At 40.5% G+C, this 15,301-nt stretch overlaps 1 protein-coding gene across 1 annotated transcript; it reads right to left on the bottom strand.

The window, feature by feature from the left end:
* Positions 1-6,016: 6,016 nt before the first annotated feature.
* ube2r2 (ubiquitin-conjugating enzyme E2R 2) lies at positions 6,017-12,210 on the bottom strand. The gene is made up of 6 exons (XM_083938434.1): positions 11,658-12,210; positions 11,155-11,344; positions 7,974-8,060; positions 7,706-7,803; positions 6,528-6,662; positions 6,017-6,411 (listed from the first exon to the last, which is right to left on the bottom strand). Exons 2-6 carry the CDS (start codon positions 11,329-11,331, stop codon positions 6,123-6,125), a joined length of 786 nt encoding a protein of 261 aa, XP_083794560.1. The 5' UTR covers positions 11,332-11,344; positions 11,658-12,210; the 3' UTR covers positions 6,017-6,122.
* Between the last annotated feature and the right edge of the window lie 3,091 nt (positions 12,211-15,301).

The raw sequence follows: 15,301 nt of genomic DNA, 5'->3' as shown, positions 1-15,301 counted from the left end.
TGTTACCGGATTGAGGGAGTGAGGATGTCAAGGGGGTTCGTTTTAATTTATTTTATTGTAAATCACTCATTTTTATATGTATGGAAGGTGCTATATAAATAAAGCTGATTTGATTTGATTTAGACGGTCTGGGATATCTCAAAACCACCCCTTCACTTTCATAATGAATTTTAATTAGAGGGGCAATTATGGAACATAATGTTGCACAAGTTTGGCCCCTAAGGAGTATAACTCCCATCCTGCTTGTAGTATTTAGCAATGAAGACAGTTTGATTTCATTTGTGCAGAATTTGAAGTATTAACTTTTAAGATTTCTGTTTCCCCCTCAGTACAATGGAGGTCAATGGAATTTTTGTTTATCAAGCTTAAAGCATTAAAGCATTTAAATAAATCTGATGGTGTATTTCCCAGGCTGCCTAAAGCCTGTGTCCCCCAGCTGTGTGGAGTAATGAGTCAAGTCTTCAGCCTGAGCCTGCACCTCCAGAGAGTCCCTGTGCTGTGGAAGACGTCCTGCCTCGTGCTTGTGCCAAAGACGGCGCGTTCCAGTGGCCCTCAGGACTACAGACCGGTGGCCCTGACGTCCCACATCATGAACACCATGGTGAGACTCGTCCAGCTAAGGCCTATGGTTAGGCCCTTCACTGATTCGCTACAGTTTGCCTACCAGCCCCGCCTGGGAGTTGAGGACTGCATCACCTACCTGCTGAACAGAGTCTACAGTCATCTGATAAAACATTTTCACAGTGAGGTTTATGGATAAGTAAGAACATTACTAATGGACATGTGTTGCTTTAGGGTTTTGAACTTGTCTTTCAATGATGTGTTGCACAATAAACACATTTCCATCCAAATCAGTTGTAGGCTACTGGAGTGTAGGCAGAAATATACAGTATATCCCAACGTCTGGACAAATTACCAAAACTAGGCACTAGGTGGTGACATAATTTAGGTGAACCAACACTTCAAGATAATACATTTATTATAACACTAATAATCTATGTAGCATGTACTAGTGTCCAGTGGTAATTGGCAAAATAGGGTGAAAACCTTTCAAAGACATACTGTTTTATTTTGAATGATGTTTCAACTTCAAACCACAGTAACTGTATGCCTCCATTTGCATATCACTCCTAATTCTACTCCAAAAACCCATCTTGCTGCAATCTGTTTTCCATGACATGTGGGCAACATATATCAAAGCTATATTGCAAACAAACCCAACAATGTATTTTTTTTTTTACAATAGAAACTTTATGAGTGGCATTTGCATCCTCACAAACACAAAAGAAAAATATGACATAAAATCAAAGACAAAAACAAGGAGAGCATTAACATCAAGTGATGAGAACACATTGTGGATGCACACAGGTCAATCCATTGAGTGTGACCATTTAAAGGCCCACAGTTAAAAAAATACACACTTGTGCACACATGCTCATACACACCCAGAATTTATGAACTCATATTTTTCATTCAGGCCTTTGTATGTAACAGTGTGTATAGAATAACATCTCAACATCCTAGACTGTCGTTTCATAGGTTGAGTTGGAGAATTATCGTCATCCCTCAAATTATCGTTGGTTACTCTCTTCCCTCAAAAGGCCTCCTTAGCTTTTCTCCACCTGTCCTCATAAAACAAGGCATACATTTGATTAAAAAAACGAGGATTTTAAGACTGATGATCTCTAAATTGATCACTGAATTACAATCATAAGGGCTACACTATGCCTAGACTTTCCTCTTAACAAAAACAATAACATTTCTGATTTCTAAATTTGTGATGGGAGGCAATTGTTAAATTAAAGCAACTGTTTGACATTTGGGCATTAGTTTGGGAAATACACTAAATTTGCTTTCTTGCCTGGAGTTAGATAAAAGGTTTATACCACACACAAAAACTTGAAACAAAGGGAGACAAAATCCATCCAGAGGTGGACTAACAGAAGACACTGCTCCTGGCTAAGACATTTTCCGGCACATAACTCCCAGTAAAACCAAAACCTATCCTTTTATTTTAACAAACAAGATAGCATATAGAAAGTTAATTTGGGTGGAGTTTGTTAAACTTGGAAAGAGCTAGGCTAGCCATTCCCCTCCAGGGTTGATGCTAGATAGTACCCACTGAATGACAACGCAGGCAATTGGCCATACTATGCAGGTGTCATTGTCAACACACAAACGGTTATTTGAACTTATAAGCTAATTTAAAAAGACAAATAAATCCGATTGACAAAGGGCTGTGACACTGTATACACAAAAAAGTTGGTAAACTTTTAAAGTAAAGGCGATGTAACCCTATAACCCTGTGTTTTAACTTAACCCTTCATAACTAACTTAAGCTAGCTGCTAACCTAAATGTTAATGCTTGTGTAGTATGCATGTATATCAAATTTGTTTGGTGGGTACGATCTAGCATCTACACTGTTTAAGTTTCTGTGCCAAGCTAAGCTAAGCTAACGACCACCTGTAACTTATTATTAAAATGAATAGTTTTTTGGCGAACTACACTTGTTTTTTTTCTGGCAGGGAGTCAGATGAGAAGATTTGAACCAGTCTCATGTCTGTCTGTTAAATACTAGCTAGAAACTGGTTAGCTGACCTTAGCATAAAGCTTAGAAACAGCTAGCCTGACTGTGTCCTACTATGGTACAAATGTCAGCCTACCAGCACCTCTAAAGCTCATTCAAAAAGATGTTAGATCTCATTAATTTACTCTGTACAAAACCCCACATGCAAAAACTACAATTCGCTGTTTCATGGAGGGTTACGTGTCTGACTATTTCTTGGCCCTGAACAGTTGCCAGGCAAACAGTGGAAACTCTGGGAAGTTACTACTCATACAATTCAACACATAACCCCCATGAAATGCTGAATTGTCATTTTTACACTTACAAAATATCGCTAGACAGAGCCAGCCTAACTGATTTCCCCCTCTTTCTGTCTATGTGCAAAGCTAAGTGTACCAGCTTCTGTCCATAGTTTAATATTTAACGCATAAAAGGTATAGATCTTCTCATCTCAGCCACAAAGCGAATGCGCATATTTCCCAATATGTCAAACTAATCCTTAAGCAGATACATGAGATTGATTGGTTTCATTACTCTGATTTTACTTCCTCTTTGTAGGGTTAGGGAGGGGCAAAACATGGGGACAACATCAAGAAAAGTTCAGAATCTCTGGCTTTTATCCTCTTCCCGTTGTGCCTTGATATCAAATCCATCAAATATCCGGTTCAGGAGTGGATTTCCCCTCAACAGAATCCAGTCTCTGTGAGCCTCCAAAGCACAGGGCCAGGAGGAAATGTTTCACTGCTTTGGCTTCACATTAAATCCAAAAAGGTATCTCTTTAAAGAGTTTATCTAAACAGCGTTAAATCCACCACATGCATCCATTGTTCCATGGTCTTTAAAATGAACGGCTGTACTTAGTTTCCTTGGCATGAAATCCATCCATCTGAATCAAGTATTGCGCAGTAATCTGTTGTGTTGAAAAAAAAAACAGATTCATACCTGCAATCATAAAAACACTACTCATAATGTTTGGTTTACTTGATAGACATATTAGTCACATTATGCTGTTCAGTGAGCCTATAAGTTTAATACTTGGAGGGTGTTTTATTCTTTTAAATCAACTGAATCTTCAGCTGGTTCAGGCTTCACCAAAACAGCACTAGAACACTGTGCAAACACACAATGTTTTCCTCAACTGGACAAAGTCCAAAAGGTCATTTGGGCGAACACTGGTGTGACAGAAGACATCACCTGTTCCACAGAGACAGATGCAAGATAACCCTGACATTGTAGTCAATAGATGATGAATAATAAATGTAAATACACACACGCACACACACATGCGCATTCAAACACACACGCACACAGGCAATCAGTGTCATATTCATTCAAATGCAAATGTGTAGTTAAGCTGCATGTTGATTTTGTCCCTGTCGATAAACAGACTGGATGTGGTGAAGCACAGTAAACATCCAATTTTCACTAAGTCGCATTTAAGCTTGAGGTGGAGTCACAGCGCCAAAACATTTTCACTTATATCGCAACATCACCAAAAAGTCCCTACTGGTGAAATTAGAATTTTTGTAATTCTAGCCTACCAAGAAGGAACCAACTTAGAGGACCTTAATCAGCAACACTCACACACACTCACACACACAGGTGTAAACACGCTGGTGGTGGGATGGAGACTTTCAGTTTGCTCTCTGCCCATTTCAACCACCCAGTGATGCAGAAAGTAAGAAAATGGGGTGGAAGTGAGGAGCAGTCAGTGATAAGTTTCTTATTGACTGTTATTTCTCTCTCAGTGAAAGTCTATTGAGGCCCTGAGGTTTAAGAGGCAGAGAGAGGTGTAGGAGGCGACGTGAGAAAAGGTTTGAACCTTGTCCGTTCTAACCAAATGATGCCGCTCATAGGGATCATGAGGAAACAGCGGTGATGGACACTACTGAAGGTGGGTCCGAGAGTCACGGCGGAGCCCGTGTTTCCAAGTTTTAGTTGATTGCATCATTCGAACAGACAGGCGTGAGCCGGACAGAGATATTCCGCCTCGGGACACACTGATGGACAGTGACAGGACAAGCTGGCCAGCTCATCGCCTGGTTAATGAGCCAGACAGCAAAGTGTCCATCAGCCAGACTGTCCTGAGCTCTCCCAGAAAATACAAGGGACAAGCCAGAGAGGAGAGAATTGTAACCAAATAAACAAAACAAGTACATTAAAAACAGCAACAAGTAAAGACACAGCGAATAGAGACAATCTTTTAACACAAAACCAGGCATTCTGACAAGGACAAGCCAGACAATGAGTCGGGCCAGCTACAGTGGGGTTCAAGAGAAACCACCACAATGACAGTTTTTCATCATTTATCAAAAACTAAGACATTTTTTAAAAGTTATTTTTGGGAAAGGCTTGTAAATAATAGAATTACTGGTATGTGTGATAGGAAGATTCAAAAATGCTGTCTCACTATGTATGCAAATGATAATACGTACTTTATGCTGCTAAACAATGTTAATCATTATGGTATTTTAATGACTGTTACTACTGTTAATGTCTGATCATGACGGTATTGTCCCATCCAAACAGGGACAAGACAGAACTAGAGATGGCACTATGGTTTAAAGCTAACATCTTTATGCTTCTGCATCAAAGACGCAAAGCCATAACAACAAAGAAAGTCCACCTTCTGCAGACAACACAACAGTTAAAAGTCTGACAAACTGTAGCAGTTACCAAACCACTTCTTTAATGGAAAAACAAGTCTAACAGCTTAGCATTGATTGGACAATTCTGACATCTCACTCTTGATAAATTGTTTATAAAAGGTTCATGGTTCCAACCAAACAAATTAGGGTACAGTACGTGAGGAGTTGGTTGCATGAAAAAAGTAACACAAGCACACATAATAAAATCTAGAGTTAAACACGGTGACGGAAATATCCAGGCATAGGCGTTTTGCCTTGTCTGCATTCAGTAACTTGGACGTGATTAATCACTGTCGCTGTTCTGCAGAGGAATGCCGTCATTTCTGCATCTTTAAAAGCAACAAATTAAACAAAAGAGTGAAATCAAAAACACTTGGGGTGCTCTCAAACGTTGCTGGAATATTTTCAATTCTCAAACTCCAGACAGAGTGCAATCTGTAATTAAGGCAAATGGTGGAAACCCCTAATTCTGACTTTCAGAAAAAACAGTATAAACCAACCTTTTCTGGTGTAGTATTTGACTAAAACTATTACAACCAACCATTTGTATTAGTTTAATAAATGATGAAAGGTTTTTGCCAGTTGACTTTTGACCCCACTGTATTTCTCACACACACACACACACACACACACACACACACACACACACACACACACACACACACACACACACACACACACACACACACACACACACACACACACACACACACACACACACACACACACACACACACACACACACACACACACACACACACACACACACACACACACACACACACACACACACACACACACACACACACACACACACACACACACACACACACACACGGAACGTAACACATTAAAGAAGGAGGGTGGTCGGGGTGGTGTGGGCTTGGAGGAGTTATCATTTAAATCATCATGAGTCTTCGTTGCCAGAGTCGTCCTGGTTGTCGTAACGTCTGGTGGATGTCCCGCCGTCCTCCGTGGGACTGATCCCACCGGCTTCACCTACGGACTCCATCTCGCTCTCGTCTTCATCCTCGTCCTCCTCCTCCTCCATGTCGTCGTCATAGAGGTCGTCGTAGAGAAGGTCTGAACTGCTGTCCTGGGAGGGAACCCTGGTCTGGACACAGTACTCCGCCAGTGTGGTTGGCACTTTGACGCCATCGCGCTCAGCCTCTGCCGCTGTTGACATCACCTGCTTCCTGTGGGCCAAATAGGAATAAAAGTGTTTAACATTATGTCTGAGTGTAATGACTGTGTGATTCTCTGTAAGCACATTATGGATTTGTCTGTACATGAATGAAATATTGTTAATTACCTGATAATCTCTGCATACTCCTTATCCTTGCCTTTACTATCCCTCCATTTGCGAAACATGACGGATGCATCCACATTAGCCGGGGAGAAGGTGTTGGGCTCATTGAGCAGAGAGATCACACTAAGCAGGATAGTCCTGATCGTGACAGAATAGCACACAAACACACACAGACAGGAAATGAGGACACTCCAATATATCAGATCCTGTTATTGTATCAAAGAAAAGTTCTACACAGGCTTTTTGAAACTGTAGTTGGCTTCATCTGAGCCCAGACAGAGGCGTTACCGTGCCCCTTTCCCCTTGCGGCTCAATTACATGCTGCTCCCAATCAGCTCAGTTTTTCAAATACCGACTCAGCACTTTACCTCTACTACCCTTGCTGAAATTCTGAGTTACCCTGCAGCACTGTCTTGTTCTAAGATGTTACACAGAACTAAGGAATGTTAAAAATGAACTGTTAATTTACAATGTTCTTGATTTATGCTTTAAGTAGGACACATGATGTTTCCTGTTTTTCGTATTCTTTTGTTTGTACAGGAATGGGACAGGAATTTGCAGCGACACACAAAAAAAAGTTACGTAGAATTTTGGCTTTGGGACTTTTTATTTTACAGATATATTAAGGGAGGGACTGCCTGATTTTAATGTCTTTATTAATCAAATAATACATTTGTGTGTTTTTGTCAAAACAGTAACATTAAGCAAATTTTGAAGAAATGGTTGAAAAATTAACTAGATGTGTAATATTGCCTACTGTATATGCTTGCATTCCTCTGATTTAATGTGGGGTTTTTTTAATCTTAAATCCTTATTAATGTACTGTAGTGTTTCCACTTCCCCTGGTAACCCAGTGTTTAAATGTCACAATGCTATGAATTGCAGGTATTTCCCTCAAGCAAACTCAGCAGTGATGAGGATTTGTGCATAAAAGGGTTCAAAATGTACTAGAGAGCCCTCAAGCACTTGATGATTTGACAGTGGGACAGCCTTCGCACCGGGGATGTCCCTCAAAGTCTCAGAGTGTGGACACTGCGACTGGGCATAAATGTATTGTACTTAGAAATCAATGCTCAAATGAATATCCACATTGTATTCAAAATAATAGAAAGGTTACAAAAAGACAGCATGTCTGTCTGTACTGTAGAATGGATTCAAGTACATACAGAAGCAGAAATTACCTGACGTTCTGTGTGGGGTTCCACCTTTCAGAGGGCAGTTCCCCGCTCTGAGGGTCATCGACAGGAGGGTGCAGGATGGAGATGCACACATCTCCGTTCTGGAAAGAGAATAAAATACACAGTTATGACAACATAAAGGTGGTGACTTTTAGCTCCTAAATGACTCCTAACTGCTCAGTTTTAAAATAAACTATATAAATGCAGAATCAGCATGATAATGGCGACAATAATCGTGTGTAACAACACCTCTAACGACAAAATGCGTTACCTCGTAGATATTGGGGTGCCACATCTTGGTGAGGAAGCGGAAGGTCGGTGGGGAGTACGGGTAGTCAACTGGAAACTTGATGTGAGCCTGGGAGAACAAACAGAGGTTGACAGTCAACACATTTTACAGACAGCTAAGTTTGACTTTCGTTAAGTTTATGTCTTTTGAGCCTGTGGGTCTCAGCTTGAGGGCAGGAGAGACCCCGGAGAGATGTGAGTGGATTATTTTAAAGGTTTATGTGACGCACTGATTCGCTTTATATGGACCTTTCAGCAGCCTTTGACACAGTGAACCAGATCCTCTTCTCAAGCCTCCACGAACTGAGAGTCTCAGGGCGCACTCCCACTGTCCATCCGTACCGTGCCCAAACAGGTTCCACGGGTAAAGTCTAGTTCGTTTGACCAGTGTACCACGGCCCGTTTGGGAGAGGAGGGCTTTTGTAAAGCACGTTTGCACATGTACAAGCACGGGCCTGCGCAGGTGTACGAGCATGAGGCCTACGGCGGTTCTGACGTCATTTTATGTGTGCCTGTTCGGACATAGAAAAAAGAGGGACAGACCATGCACGGACATTTAAAACAATGGCGGCGAAATGCTCACATTGGAGTGATGAGGAGGTGTGTTTACTGCAGATTTGGTCGGATGAAAATATTCAAAAACAGTCGACAAGACGAACAAAATCTCTGAGGTCTACAGTAAGATTTGTAAACAAAGCGACGCATCGCGATGACGTCAATAAATGCGTGTGACGTGTTACGGCGTGATGACGTATACACGCAAGAAGCATTTGCTGAGGCCCAGGTAGTGTGAGTACAAACGGGCCTGGCCCGCGGGGAGAGAGGGAGGGGGGGGACAAGTACCCTAAAGCACGGGGCACGGTAGGACAAACAGTGTGAGTGCGCCCTCAGGGACTCAAGGACTGCACTTACAGGGTAACTTGGAGAGGATCTGTGTCTGAACCTTGTAGCCTCACTATATACACACATACACTACTGTTCAAAAGTTTTAGGCAGGCGTGAAAAAGTGCTGTAAACTAAGAATGCTTTCAAGAATGCAAGTGTTAATAGGTCATTTTCATTAATTATCAACATGCAGTGAATGAACAGAAGAGAAATCTAAATCAAATCAATATTTGGTGTGACCACCCTTTGCCTTCAAAACAGCATCAATTCTTCTAGGTGCACTTGCAAAGTACTTTTCTCCTCATTTTCTTAAGAACTTTGATGCAAAATATGAACTTGAAATATTTCACATTAGACTTTCTGAAATACTGTAGTTACTATGTGTTATTATCATTCTACTCGTCCAACCCACCTCCTTGACTTTTGTACACGTTTCCATTTAAAAAAAAAGTTTTCTCAGGACATAACATTTTGTGAAATTGAAACAAGTTGTTTGTTCAACCAAAAAAACCTTCATGGTCATTGTAAGTGATGTTATTAACTGACTTATCTAGCTTTAAGTTGTCCAATAACAAGTATGCAAACACAAAGTAGCTTCATGTACCCTCTTATCTCAAATAAGTCAAAACAGTGAAATATATCATACACTCAGCCATGCCAAGAACCACACCGTGACGCAGTCATTACAAATACATTTAAATAGAGCAAGACATTAGGTGACACGACAGTTGGTGCTTCTCGCTCTGTTTTCTTTCAATATTATTGCGCAATTATCTAGGTGAAAGGCATGTAGCTTGGGTGTGTGTAACACCAACTCAGCTCCAACAGAACTGCTGTCACTCAGATAAGACTATCATTAGAAGTAGTCACTACACTAGTCAAGGCTCTATGTTGTATGTTACATGTCTCTTTTAAATATTTGCATCAAAATTGGAAACTCTAGCAATTGCACATGTGTTTTTTCCTGTTTTTGAGGGGGGTTGTTTTCCTTATTTGACCACAGAGTCTAAGAATAGGGGGTGTAATATGATACTGTATGTTGCACAGATTGTGGAAACACACATGTATCAAGGTTATATGATTTTATTTGTTTGACTTGAGAGATAACACAAAGGTGTCACTGTAAAGGCAAACCATAACGGGATCAACAATAGCAGCAACACTTGCTCTGTATTGTTTTGGCATTCCTGGAAGATTACGGCGCCATCTGCATTGCCTCAACTTGAATGTGGGCTCTCGCTGTTTCGTACTTTGTAGATGTTTCACTGAATAAGTAACATCAAAGAAAGGAAGAGGTGTCTCATCGTGCCCTTCTCTCTTACTCTTTCCCTGTGCTGAGGTGCCATTTATATCTGTCTTGTAGCTAAAAATAGTAATTTTGAAGCACAACCGTCATAGAGCAAGGGGGGAGAGGGCTGGTACAAGGAGAATGGAGGGAGAGGGGAGAAAGTCTAAAAATGTAATTGGCTGTCTGAAAGACAGAGCTGACCAGAGCTGGACAGACGGATGAGCCCGGTAATCGCAGAATTTAAAAGTGCAACAACCATTCTAATAATAATAATAATAATAATAATAATAATAATAATATCAATAATAAGACTTTACTTGGTCAGACACTTTTAAACAGAGTCACTGTCAGTGAACTACCTGGCAGCAGTCTCCCATTCACTCACCGACCACTTTATACAGTACACTTGTCCAATCAAATGTGATCCATTATGACTCTGCCATAAATTACACAGACAATAATATTTAAATTTGATTGGTACTGTCAGAGAGGTATTAATGTAACTTCATGTTTATTATTGGGGGTGTAGTTTGCAGTGGTGTTGGACTGGACTACATTAGATTAGGAAGGAATAGTTTAATTTTTCATACATAAGAGGGCCATAACATTGGAAACACCTGTCAATACACTGCACTCCAGTAAAACAACAGTACTTAATACAACCTCGATAATTAACATGAAGAAGAAGTGCTGTTGTATTTAGTTGCATTGTACAAGTGTACATGTGTATATCCATCTTTCCCAGGAGCACATTTGCACTGTACAGTATAAATTATATATAAAATCGTCTACTACTGATTATAAATTAACTTCATGGATGTATCTCATTCAGGATCATGAATGAGCACTATCCACTCGCCAAAAACAATCTGTTTTTGCAATCCCTCAGCCACAGTGGCAGATGTCTGGTCACATTGTCTTAATGCGGTGCCGTGTATGTCTGAATGCATCATCATCTGCTCTTTTGGTATAAGAAAGTTTTGTTTCCTACCTTAAAGTAGCCTCCCTCATACAGGGTGTTTGGGGGCCCAAAGATGGCCACTTCCCAGTTGTAGAGGTCAGACTCCTCCACCAATGTGATGCGGAAGCCCTCCACCGGCTGCTCCTGCAGAGACTTCAGCTCCATCATCAGGGCCTTCTGGGAACTAGGGGTTGCCTGGTGGGCCATGTTAATCCCACTTCTAAACACCAACAGATCAGCGGCAGGTAGGGAGGGGGATATGTAAAGAGGAGAGAAGAAATAAAATGATACTGTGAGGATTCTTACGGTTGACTCTGCAGCAAACACATTCAATCTGTTAGCTTCTGCTTGTATTGACATTAGTCTGTCCAGGACAAAATCAAAATGAATAGATAACAGCAGGTAGACTGACCGCCACATAAAGAATTCAAACACAAACAGGATATGTGGCCTTGCCCAGGTAGCTTTTGTCAGTGGTTTAGTTCGCAGGCCCTTTATGTGGGGGAAAGCAAAGTTAATAAAAAAGTGTTTACCTCTGTCTCCTTGCACTGTAAAATATCGTGTCGTTACAGCTGAGAACTTGCAGGCAAACTCATAAACCCATGCTAGCCCGTGTTGACAAAGACACGGTGACAGGAGCAGTGGGTTTGCTGCTAAAGCCTATGGTTGGTCCTCGTGTTGTGTTTCCGAAATTCTTTGTGTGCCAGTGTTGACAGTTGACATGGAGCTAGTATCAGTGTTAAGTCACGGTCTCCTGTGGATCATCCTTGGGCTCGACAGAGGAAACTCGCTCTCCCGGACATCTCTCCGTGCCGCTGGTTCGGTTCGGGCAGGCGCTCAGCTGATCCCCGCTTGTTTATGTTTGTTTATCTGCTCTCTGGCAGTCTCAACTTCTCCACACGTCAGCTAAACCCTCCACCGAGCAACTTGGTTCAAAAGGAGCAGCTTTTCCTGCTCTCCGCCGTCCTCTCCGGTTCATTGGCGGTGAAAAACGCTGATAAAGTCGAGCTTTCGGTCGCGAAAAAATGGACAGTAAGTGAGAGGTTTGCACTCGCGAATTACAGTGGATTTCATCGATTTTTATTTTCCTCCCATCGGTGCTTCCGGCTATCATTGCGCGTCTGCAAAACGTAAAGCACGTAAAGCAGAACGTGACGTGCGCGCACTCGACGCTAAACCAAAAAATTCGTTGATTAAACAAAACGCAAAAAAAAAAAAAAAAGAAACAATTTAGTCATTAACAAATGTGTAAATATTACGGTTTCAGATGTTTTATTAATTACTACCATAAACCTCTAACGTTCTTACATAGGCCTCACTGGAATAACTTTATTGATCAGAAAGAATTGCAACAGCCCGATGTTATCTTTCATTTGATGTTTTTTTTTCTCACTTCAGTTAGGCTGCTCTTTTTTTTTTAAATAAAACAAATAATAAACACTTGCTGCTTGACTTTAGGACCGGGTCTATTATAACTTCCGGGATACCTTATAAAATGTGTTGTTGTTATGACGCTTAAATAATCAGAATCAGAATTAGAAATACTTTAATAATCCCAGGGAGAAATTGTCTAAAAGGAGAATAAAAGTTAAGAAAGTTTAAAAAAGCGATCTCAAAGGCAGGAGTAGCAACAGGCAGCATGCCACTTTCGCGCGTGCGCACTCATATGACGTCAGGTACTTTGAAATATTTCTCTGTTTTACTTTATTAGATTGTAAACAATGTAGATCTGTGTTATCATAGCATTTGTTTTCATCGCTGTTTTCAACGCGTGGCATATGCTTTAACCTTTAGTTTATCATAATCAGTTGTGACAACAATGAGTGGCTTGTCTGAATAGATTTGTTTCCTTATCTTTATAGTCAAATTAGTAACATCATTTGGTGTCCTTCGCTGCTATCAGTTTTAAATATGTACAGTATTTTGATGGTTTGACAGTTTTATTTCTGAAAAATACTTAACAAGTGGTGCATGATATTTGACATTTGTCAGAATTTCCCTAAGAAAACACAGCACTGAAGAGAATAAGCATAAACATTAATGTGACAATTGAATGTTTTCCCCCAATCAACTATTTGAAAAGGTCTCCTCTCCTCTGCCCTCTCAACCTGGAACAATACAGGAGGAACTGGAGCTGTCCAGCACATCTCTCCTAGAGGATTTTAAACTTCTTTTAAGATATTTGGAGAGAGCACCTGTGGGGTCTGCTCTTGTTCTTATTGATAGTTTGAAACCAGCACCTTGGCTCTTTGCACTTAGGCTGTCACTCTTATGACTTGTGTTATATTTTGTCTTATGAATGTCCTGTTCTTCTGTAACTTTGCATTGTTTTGCTGTTGTGCGTTTCTCAAAGAGAGTGAGACCCTGTGTCTCGGTGACATTACCTGTATGAATAAAAGTTTAATAAATTATTTAAAAATACCATCATCATCACGAGTCCTATTTTTATGTGTTTCTACAATATAGATAACATACAAATGAATAAACTCTTTGCACTTATTTTCATTCAAATTTTGCTAAACACACTTTTACTTACATATGTATTTTGTATTTTAAGCGTGGTAGCCCACTGCTGCCATCAATACATTTAATTTCATAAATAATTTTCAGGGAACCACACTTTTTGAAAACCAACTCTGCTTTGCTACATTTTCTTTTAAAACAGCTCCTGCATGCTGACTACTGACACTTTTAAACCTGCCATAAAACCAGATGAAGAAAAGACGCTATTGAAAGAACATTTTATTTAAACTTGGTATTCATTGCAAATTTGAGAAACAAAAAACAATTATATATCACTTATTTTAGAGTAGATATAAAAAATATACCAAAAAACAAACTAGTAGAAAAGAAAAATACCAAAAATAAATAAATACATAAATAACATAAAACATGCTTGAGGTCATTATAGATTAGAAAATAAATTAACTGAAAATATAAAACACCATTTGTTTTTTGAACACATTGAAGGTTGAATATGGAGAATGAGCAGAACACCGCCATCTAGTGTCTAAAGATCGTAGTTGCAACAACAACAAAAAATAAAGCTGCTTTTTCAGACTCAGATTTCCAGACTTCTCAGAGGATTTTTCGGTCAATATTAAACATCTGAATACCAAGTGTCAGATGATTATGTCAATAAATGGTTTTAAAATCCAACTTTTAACATGTATTTTAATTTCTGACTATGTATGCCATCATGTTGCTAAGTAATTACAAGACATTTTAACATACTCATTGTAGGAAAAGTTATAAAAAAGATATATGTCCAAAATAAAGCTGCAAGCAGCGATGAACGGGCCCTTGCACCCAGTGCACCTTGGGGGAGCCAGCCAGACTCCAGCCAATGCGGCCACGTGTCTCAGCGATGGTAAACACTGCAGGAAGGGCGTGGCGCTGCAGGCAATCGATGGAAACTTTGCCCCACTTCCTGCATCCACCGTGTGGCGCTAGAGAGAACCTACCAAAGATGCTTCGCCTCGCTGTATATCAAACGAAGGCCACACATTGAAAATTTGATGTAAATCGCATGAAGTTTATCATATTAGGCTGACTTGCTGTTGCCAACAGGTAGCGCTGTGGCTGAAAGAAAATATTGACCTGTTAGTGTGTTCAAGTTGAGAAGTGTTAACAATAGGGAAAAATAATCCTTACAAAAACAACAGGTCCCTCGCTAACGCTGTCAGCGCTCGGGCCCTAATTAAAAGCAGTCCCATTGCCAGGTTCGTCAGACCCGGTCCAGCAGCTATAGGACACCGGAGTCTGTTTGAACCCACCTCCTCCGACAAATCGCACCATAAAAACAAGCATGAGAGGAGTTTGACTGATAGTTAGCCGCTACGTTAGCTGTTAGAGTTGAATGAGGATGAAAGTTAGCTAACCGATCAAGGAAAAAACATTAACCTTTTTCTTTCTCATCCACTTTGGTTTTCTTTCTGGAAGCAGCTGCCGTTTTCACAAAGGTCCAGCTGGGGTAGCCACAAGTTGTCAGGGCTCCTCTCAGGTGCTTGCGTTCTTCCTCTTGGGTCTGTGAGCTTGTGGGTACATTATCATCTCTGTGTTGCAGTGTTCTGGTAACTCCAAGCTTGTGTTCCAGGGGGTGGTGGGAGTCAAACAGTAGATATTGATCTGTGTGAGTGGGTTTTCTGTAAACCCCAATGTGGAGGCTCCTGCCATT

Source organism: Echiichthys vipera (genome assembly GCF_963691815.1).
Source record: "Echiichthys vipera genome assembly, chromosome: X".
NCBI classification, from domain to species: Eukaryota; Metazoa; Chordata; class Actinopteri; order Perciformes; family Trachinidae; genus Echiichthys; species Echiichthys vipera.
Note: the sequence above shows the minus strand (reverse complement) of the source record. Positions and strands in the feature narration are given on the sequence as shown.